The 10,078-nt window shown below is 49.4% G+C and overlaps 1 protein-coding gene across 1 annotated transcript; it reads left to right on the forward strand.

The window, feature by feature from the left end:
- The first annotated feature begins 7,430 nt into the window (after positions 1-7,430).
- Positions 7,431-7,877, forward strand: LOC136465262 (uncharacterized). Its single transcript, XM_066464071.1, has one exon. It carries the CDS (start codon positions 7,431-7,433, stop codon positions 7,875-7,877), a length of 447 nt encoding a protein of 148 aa, XP_066320168.1.
- The last annotated feature ends 2,201 nt before the right edge of the window (positions 7,878-10,078 follow it).

The following is a 10,078-nucleotide window of genomic DNA, read 5'->3' on the forward strand; positions in this document are numbered from 1 at the left end:
TTAGCCATATTCTATTATCATGATGCATGCATCAGCCTATACGCTCACTCAAGCCGAATATAGTGATATTCCCAAAATTTTTGACACATCGCACACTCACTTTCCGTATGCTAAGCGATTTCTTATGCAACGTAAGTCAATGTACCTATAGAAAACTGATTAGATAAAACCAGTGCCGCTGTCCTAGATAGACCAAGTTGCTAGGGCTTATACTTATTTAGATAATTTTAGCGCATCCTACTTTTCGCAAAACTTTTGTTGGTCAAATTTTAAGTTTTGGAAAAGAGTGATGAACTCATAAACTCATTATTGGTTCTGGTACCAACTATGGTAGAACCGCCCAAAATAATGCACTTACAGAGGCGCTCATCTTTCACCAGACACTAAGCACCCCCGAAAGCACGCCACAGCGGGCGAGTTCCATCAGGCACACCCCAAGGGAGAGCCTGAATAGTCCACATTTTTCCCCAAGGATCCAATAATGAGAATGAGTTACAATACTTAATCCATTTCATACATCCAGAGTTCTTAGAAATTCATTATTACATTGCTAAATTTAGAGTGCGGAATATTAAACAGCGGAATGATAATAAACATCTATCGATAATGAACAAGGATCCATCTATGCCCACCAGAAGAATCCTTCACACAACGGGTACTCCTCAAGTTTAACCTTCAATAGGGGTAAATAAACCCTGAGTACACAATGTACTCGCAAGACTTATCCAACTCGTGGGAATAATTTCCCGACTCCAAGGGATATGCAAAGCTTTAGGGTTTGCTGGGTTTCTTTTCATAGAAAGCAATGCTAATAGTGAATCCTTATTTATGTTATTATTAGCCATCATGATTAATTCTTTATCTAGCCATTCTATGTAAGCACATGTTCTACTTTCAAGCAAGGGTTGAGCAATCAGTTCCATTTCATCACCTTTCATCTTTTAGTTCTTACTATGGTGCTAGAATGTAGACAAGCCGTACCGGATTGCCCGACGATTCGTGAATGAATGCCCCCTGCTGGGTTCCCCAAAAACACATGCCTCGCTTGTACCCTAGGCACAAACAGGACTAACCCATCACTCTCCTATCACGGGGTCCAGGTCCCTGCCCAAACTTGGACTCCAAGCCCCCACTCCTGAGTCCCAAACTTAGTGCGGTGCAAGGACCTCCACCATGCCCGCCTCCAATCAGTTGGTCCGGAAAGAGCCAGAACCCACAATAGGAGAGCAACAAGTCTTTCCTACGCCCATACCCAAGTATGTGCTTGGGATAATAAGTCTGTGACTTGCCTAGAACCCAATGCAATGGCCAGTCCTTAACCGACATAGATAGGGAAAAAAGTGTAACCAAACTATTCCCTATTGGCTGCTGAACACAACCTCTTACGCCCACCAATACCCAAACGATATTCCTACCTGGTCACCATTTTCCTTTCCACCAGTTTATCATGAGTGATCATAATTTTCATCTATTGTGAGTAACGGCAGGTTACTCATGCTACCGATACCCTAAGCATAGCAGCTACTCGACCTATACTAGTAGGACTCATAGGTAAGTATATTTATGCATGTAGTTTTCATAAAATGCCTATAACGTAAATGCACATCACATATATATTCAGTGATCATTCAAAAATAGGGGTTATGCATCGGGGCTTGCCTTGGGTAGGCGGGGTGTCAACAAAGTCAGCAACGAATGGCTCTAGAGCTCCCTCCTATACGAGAACCTCCTCCTCATACTCCTCAATAATCTCCTTGTAGTCCTGTTCATCTATAGGCATGAACTCTACTAACTCATGATCTACATGCATGGAATGATGATGCAACACTTAGTAATATGGCAACAGCAACTCTTAAAATAAGAATACATCTGTCAAGCTACTAAGCTAGTTCTACTGACTAAGGTGCTAAGTTACCTACTATTACCACTAACAAGTAAGAAACATGACATGTACTATCTTAGCAACTAAAGGTATTCTTACTCTTAATACCGATTTACTCTATATATGATAAAACAAGGAGTACTAGCGACTCTATTTATCATCCTACTCTAGTGCTACAAAAATTACAGTGAGCACGCAATAATCTAATGAGCCTTCTATAAAAATTTCATGGCTAAAGCTATCACCGATTTGCCACAAAAATTCCTACAAATATTAAGCTAAGTAAAACTAAGCTTTCTAAATTTAATTTATGAATCTATCATTATCATAGCTAACTGTAAACTAACTACACCAACAGATAGATAGCATGTTTATGAACCTAACAAATTTTGTTTCACTATTTTTGGACATCTACAACATTTACTATCATTTTCCAAAGATCAACTAAAAACTGAATTGAATAAACCTTTACTAATTCACTAGAAAATGAAAAACTGAATTCAAACCGTGGCCTACTACTCGCGGCGTGGCCCATGTCCGCGCGGCACGAGCACACTCGTGCTCCACCAGCATGGCCCATGTGGGGGCGTGACCCAGCCGAGCGACGCTGGCCCACGACGGGAAGGCCCAAGTGCTACGGCCATTTTGCGAAAACATCCCTAACCTATAAGCGAATCACCCTAATATCCATGGCACTATTCCTACAGTCAGCTACTTCATAGATAAGATCTTGAAACAATCTATCTTCATAATGGCGATACCCTCAGGCACCCGCACACACACCGGCGTAGCGGCGCTGGCACAAGGTGGTTACGCCGGCCATACCAGCCCCGCCTCGCCCCCAATAGTGAGCCGATGCTCACCTAGGCGCAAACTCGAAGCATTGTACGATGAAGCAGTGAACGGAGATGCTATCCTAAGCTCCCTCCACGATGATGGACTCCTCCCTACGACGGCGGCCACATTCCCATGAGCCAAGGCACAGACAACATAAACGAGCTCAAGAATAGGCATTAACGACTCACCCCAAACCTACTAGGGAAGATACACGTGCTCGTATGAGTTGGCATGGCTCGAGCGGCTACAACACATTAACTTGCAAGCCGACGGCGACATGGCCATGTGCCAGCACAGCGACTCTGGCGGATGCGACACAAGTGGTGCAATGCACGTGGATGATTCAGCACTCGCAGCCATGGCTAGCAGTAGCGCGGTGACGCAACACAACGTAGGCAGCGACACGACAAAGTGGGCGGCAGGAACACGGAGACGGGACAATGGCGCAGCGATGCAGGCGGATGCGATGCTGGCGGTGAGAGTGCACACGTTGGCCCAGCGCTTGCGACTGAGGCTAGCAGTTGCACGAGGACCTAGCAAGATAGATGACAGCGGCGGAGTAGAGTGTCTAGGGCCGCCAACACCAGCGTGGTGGCACACGTGAGTGCGTGCTTGGGCGCGGCAGCAGGTGGCAGTGGCCAACAGCGTGGAGCCAGCGGCAGGCCCAGCCAACGCGGTGGCACACATGTGGGTGTGTGTGCACTTGCGCGTCAGGCAAACCAACGTAGCGCACCAAGTCAAGGCAATGGTTACCGCATCCAAATGCTAAAGCAGTCCGAGAACGTGCCATGCACGATTTTTAAAGCACCCCAAAAATCCATCTCGATGCTTTGATTGCTAAACCACCTATTTTACACCCGAGATGGCATGTTAGGCTACTAAAACAAGCCCTAATACCATACCATTACTTCACTCGATTCTTCTACAAAAATTGCCAAACTTAGCTTCATCAAAGCGTTTTCCGACATAAGAAATTTGACTGTCTTGATCGGTTTCGCGTCAAATTCGATTTCCAAGCTATTAAGTATGCTAGCTAGTGAATCATGTGCTCGACCGCAAGTATTTCACCGCCACCTACAAAGTTTGTACTACCAACTTTATTAAAGTTTCGTATATGCGTTCTATAACATTGTTGTTCAATAAAAATTCATTTAGAACCCTAAGTGATATAACGCGACATGAAATATAACATTCGTTTTGCATTTCTGATGAACGTTTCGATTCTCAAAAATTGATTTACACACTATAATTCATACACTCACACATAAATTTGATGCTCATGCATTGTTTTAGCAAAAGACTATACAGTGTAACACCGAGGGTGTTACAGGCTTCGCCTCACCCGACAACGAGGCCGAGGGCTCCGTCTCACCCGACCTCTTGGGGCGGGCTTCGGCTCACCCGACCCCAAGGCTACGGGCTCCACCTTGCCCGACCTCTGGGGGCAGGCTTCGCCTCGCCCAACCTTGAGGCTAGGGGCTCTACCTCACCTAACCCAAAGGTCATAGCCTCCGCCTCACCCAACCCCGAGGCCATGGGCTTCGCCTCGCCCTACCCTTTGTTTTGTGCTCTACCTCGCCTGACCCCTCAGGTGTGGGCTCCGTCTCACCTGATGTGGTCCCATACCACCACCAACCACTCCAGGTCTAGGCGTATGGGCCTGGGTCAAAACTCTAACACCAGGGAAGAGACTGGCATGCCTCTATGTAACCCATGGTCACAATGGGCCATAACTGAGGGTTCACATCAAGAACAGCATTGGTCGTACCGGTGTTGTTCTGCCTACCCCTCATATGGATACTGACAAGCGTGTCAGTTCACCACGACATCCGCTAGGATGGAGTGGAGTGCCATGACTGGCAGGCGACGCCTACACATGGCACCAGTGATGGACTGGGTCATGATGTGGCGCCATCCCTATTGATATCTATAGGGTCGACAGAACCTGCCTGAAGGAGAAGAAGGACCCGGTGATCCAAAGGACTTCTCTCTCTCTCTCTCATTTTTCTCTCTTCCTACATTGTAACCCATGCTTTCCCTTGGCCTATAAAAGGGAAAGCAGGGTGTCCCATGAAGGGGACTGGACCCGATTGAATCACCCCGATCTAATTCAAGCCAGATAAACACACAAGAACATGACATGAACACACGGCTGAGCAGCGATCGATCTCTTAGCACCCATTCACTCTTTCCACTAGAGACTTGGGATCCTTTCCCTCTCTCATCCATTTGTAACCCCTACTGTAAACTTTCAGTGCTAGTAACACGAGCAGCAGCAACGAACTAGAAATTTACTAGTATAAACCTTGTGTCCTCTAAGCACACCATACGAGCCAAACGCGCAATATTAGAAATTTACTCATTGATGGTAACTCGAAACACCGACAGTTGGTGTGCTAGGTAGGAGCCTTTTGCGTGTCTCGACATCCACACCAGGCCTCAGATGGCTAGTCACAATGTCAGCTCGGTCCCGAGCGCGCACATGCACTTCGGGAGCCTAGACTTCATCATCACGATGGAGGGATAGTTGGTGCGGCCTCCCATCATCGTCTAGCCTCTCCACTTCACCGGCCTCGATGTGATTGCCGAGGCACTTGAGGAGCTGCAGCTGCACACACTGGAGGCCCATGCCCCCAGGAGTGACTAGCTCCTTGGCTTCGACTACGGGAGGTTAGAGCACCACCTCTCCTTGTTTGGCAATGTCATGGCACAACTTGCCGAAGGAGAGCCCCTCTCCCTAGAATACCTCATCCAAAGTGCCCCGACAGCGCTCCCATTCGGTCTCTGCAATGCCTCAGAGACCATTGGCCACCTTGTGGCACAACGCACGCCTCCATCCCCCACAAACGATGAGTTCATGGGGATGACCGAATATGTTGTAGAATCTTTCCACGACCTCCTCGTGAGAGAAACGGAGTCACCCTCCACCTCTAACTCTAGCAAGGGGAACCATCACCCCTCTCATGAATGTTTCATGGTAGGTACCCCCAAGGGACATGTCAAAAGCATCCACAAGGAAGAGGCTACCCCAATGAACAACCTCGACGACGAGGTTGAGAGGGATGCAGGGGCCCCACCATGCTTGCGGGTGGAGAAACTAAAGGCTCGGCACCAAGAGCTCGAGGAAGCATGACTCTAGCTTGAGCAGGAATGCATGGAGCTCGAGCAAGAGATAAGTGTCATGGAGATAGTGGGCGCGGGCATGCCATGGCCCACGATGTGAACCTGAGGATCATCGAGGTCAATGAAGTGCTCCCACACTTCACCCGGGCAAGCCAAAACATCTCTACTATGGTAGCCTTGCTCCGGGGGCTACCGAGGCCCATGATGCCCGAGGATTGTTAGGCCCATCGTGAGATTCACACACTACTCAAGCATGCTACCTCATAGCAAGATGAGAGCTCACTGTCCTAATGATGCGAGGTCAACGCTAGCCAGCGCACACCCTCGGAGTGACCTAACAAGGACACATCAGTAGACCTAGCGCTGCAAGGTGGTAGGCCGCGCACCTCGGTCCCGATACATGAGTGTCTCGGCCACCACCATGATGCGCATGACACCCTCAATGCCCACAGACGTACCCATGGTGATGCGAGGGAGGGGGCTGACCATGGCTACTACCCTCGTCGTGGCGAATGCTACGACAACAGTGAGGACCAAAGCCTAAGCCCCAGCCTTCCGAGACCTTAGGCCTTCAGCTAGCACATCCTCAACGCCACCTTTACACCATGGTATCGACCAACGATGAACATCCCAAAGTACTCTAGGGAAACAAACCCCAGACTATGGCTCATGGATTATAGGCTTCCTTGCCAAGTTGGTGGAGCAGATAATGACAATTTCATTATCCGCAACCTTCCATTGTTCCTAGCCGATTTAGTGTGAACATGGTTGGAACACCTTTCACCCAATAGAATCCAGAGTTGGGTGGACCTGAAGGAGATCTTTGTGGGAACTTCTAGGGCACGTACGCACATCCTAGGAACCCTGAGAACTCAAAAACTATTGACAAAAGTCTAGAGAAACCCTTCATGGGTAAATCCGGCACTTCTCCCTGCAGTGCAACGAGCTGTCCAACATTGTCGATGGAGACATCATAGGGGCCAACCTGTCTAGGACCACCTATGAGTCCCTAGTTCACAAGCTAGGACATAAGGGCGAGGAGGCGATTGGAGCGATCTTCGGCCGCCTCAAGGGCAAGGCGAAGCGGGATGAGGACGTCAGTGAAGGAGCCTCCAACCATCCTAGCAAGACAAAGAACAAGCAGCAGCTTGAGGTCTCACTCGTGGCCGCCACTGACCGCAAGGGGGCTCAGAAACCCACCGAGGGTACCCTAAATCACTTCGAGAAGCTACTCAAAGGGCCATGCCTGAACCATGCCTTCCTCATCAAGAATCTCTACAAGGACTATGGCCTCATGAAGCAGTTCTTGTCTGGAGGCTCCAATAGGGGGGAGCATAGGGGGGACCCCAAGCCAATCGTGGACGACACTAAGGAGAAGGATGACAACTTTCCGATGCTGGATGGCTACCTCATGATCTTCCAAGGGTCAACATCCTATGACTCTAAGCGCCATCAGAAGCTTTCACGCCGCGAGTTCTATACGGCCAAGCCAGCCGTGCCTACCTTCCTACAATGGTTGGAGTCTGTCATAACCTTTGATTGGGCTGACCACCCAGAATGTGTCCCATAGCTGAGATGATATCTACCCATGGTTGACCTGATCATCGGCACAAAGCGGCTCACCAAGGTACTGATGGATAGAGGCAGCGGCCTCAACTTCATGTATGCTAAAACACTCGACACCATGGGCATCGACCGAGCATGCATCCGGTCGACCAGGGCACCTTTCGACAGCATCATGCCTAGAAAACAGGCCGTGTCACTTGGGCAGATCGATCTACCCATCACCTTCGGTGATCTGTCCAATTATAGGATAGAGGCCCTCACCTTCGAGGTGGTCAGGATCCACAAAACCTACCACGCCATCCTAGGACATCCATGCTATGTGAAGTTCATGTCCGTCTATAACTACACCTACCTAAAGCTGAAGATGCTGGGACCATGTGGGGCACCTCTTTCCAGCGCATCTACGAGTGTGAGGTTGAGTGTTGTGAACATGCTATGGCAATTGTCACCTCCAAAGCGCTCGCGGTGATCAAGAAGGAGGTCATCGAAGAAGCACCTGACCCCAAGCGGTCGCTCGGGTCTTTTGAGCCTATAGAGGGGGCCAAGGAGGTCCTCGTAGACCCTAATGGCTCCAAGGGCAAAGTGGTGCGCATTGGCACCACACTTTCCTTCGAATAGGAAAGCACGCTCGTTGACTTCCTTCGTGCCAATATAGACATCTTTGCATGGAAACCCTCAGACATGCCACACATCTCTGAGAAGTCACCAAGCATGCCTTGAAGATCAGGCCGGGCTCCAAGCCGATGAAGCAGTGCCTATGTCGCTTCAACAAGGAGACGCGCAGGGCCATCGGTGAGGAGATCACGAAGCTTTTGGTGGTCGGGTTCATCAAGGAAGTATACCACCTCGAGTGGTTATCCAATCCCATTCTTGTACAAAAGAAGAGTGGGAAATGGAGAATGTGTGTTGACTACATGGGTCTCAACAAAAGCGTGTCCAAAGGATCCATTTCCTTTGCCATGCATAGACCAAGTAGTTGACTCAACCTCAGGGTGCAAAACCCTTTGCTTCCTTGATGCGTACTCCGGGTACCATCAAATCATGATGAAAGAGTCCGACCAGCTCACGACATCTTTCATCACCCCATTTGGATTGTTCTGCTATGTTACAATGTCATTCGGTCTGAAGAACACTGGGGCTACATACCAGCGTTGTATGCTCAAATGTTTTGGGGGCCTCATCGGCCGAACCATTGAGGCCTACATGGATGACATCATGGTCAAGTCCAAACGAGCTAACTAGGTCATAGCCGACCTTAAGCAGACCTTCGCAAAACTTCGAGCAAACGACATTAAGCTCAACCCCGAGAAGTGCATTTTTGGGGTCCCGAGGGGTATGCTGCTGGGTTTCATCATCTCTAAGCATGGCATCGAAGCCAACCTAGAGAAGATCTTGGCCATCACAAGGATGGGCCTAATTCAGAACATAAACGGGGTACAGCGAGTTACGGGGTGCCTTACCATGCTTAGCCTCTTCAACTCACACCTCGATGAACAAGGTCTCCCCCTCTATCAGCTCCTGAAGAAGGCCAATCATTTTGAATGGATGCCCGAAGCCTAGGAGGCACTTAACACGATCAAGCAGCTTCTGATAAAGGCCCCGATCCTGGTCCCCGGACCAATGGGGAACCGCTTCTACTCTGCATTATGGCACCACACAAGTGGTCAGCGCCGCCCTGGTAGTAGAGCGAGAAGAAGAGGGACACGCCCTCAAAGTGTAGCATTCCGTATACTTCATTAGAGAAGTATTGTCTGATTCCAAGACCTGCTACCCCCAAATCTAGAAGCTCCTATATGCCATCCTCATCACCAAGAGGAAGATGCACCACTACTTCGAGTCACATCCGATGATGGTTGTGATGTCCTTCCCCCTTGGTGTGGTTGTCCAAAACTAGGATGCCACGGGAAGAATCATGAAGTGGGAACTCGAGCTGATGGGTCAAGGCATTTCGTATGCCTCCCGGACGACCATCAAGTCCCAAGTGCTGGCTGATTTCGTTGCAGAGTGGACCAAGGTCCAAATGCCACCAGTGGTCATCGACCAAGAGTACTGGATGATGTACTTCGATGGATCACTGATGAAGAAAGGCGCCGGTGTGGGATTGGTCTTCGTTTCGCCCCTTAGGGTATGCATGAGGTCCATGGTTCGCCTCTATTTCCCCTCCTCCAACAATGTGGCTGAGTATGAGGCACTCATCAACGTCCTACGCATCACCATCAAGTTGGGTATCCGATGCCTCGATGTCCGGGGTGACTCCCACCTGGTCATCGATCAAGTCATGAAGGAGTTGAGCTGCCACAACGCCAAGATGGCTACATATTGCCGAGAAGTCCACCAGCTAGAGGACAAGTTCGATGTTCTTGAGCTCAACCACATCCTGAGGCAGCCGACGCACTGGCAAAACCAGCGTCCGGCCAAGAACCGATGACAACAGGCTTCTTTGCCAGTGATTAGCACAAGCCCTTGGTCCGCTACAAGGAGTCGGAACAAGCCAGTGATGGGCCACTTGCCCTAGTCTTAGGGGCTAACCAGCTATTAGCTCCATCTACCCCTAAGGTAATGGAGCTTGATGAGGATCTAGCGATAGAGCTTGACCCTCTGGCCGACTAGAGGATGCCTTACCTCAACTACCTCCTCCATGTGGCACTGCCGACGGACAAGATAGAGGCT

This window comes from Miscanthus floridulus, chromosome 1 (assembly GCF_019320115.1).
Source record: "Miscanthus floridulus cultivar M001 chromosome 1, ASM1932011v1, whole genome shotgun sequence".
Classification (NCBI taxonomy): domain Eukaryota; kingdom Viridiplantae; phylum Streptophyta; class Magnoliopsida; order Poales; family Poaceae; genus Miscanthus; species Miscanthus floridulus.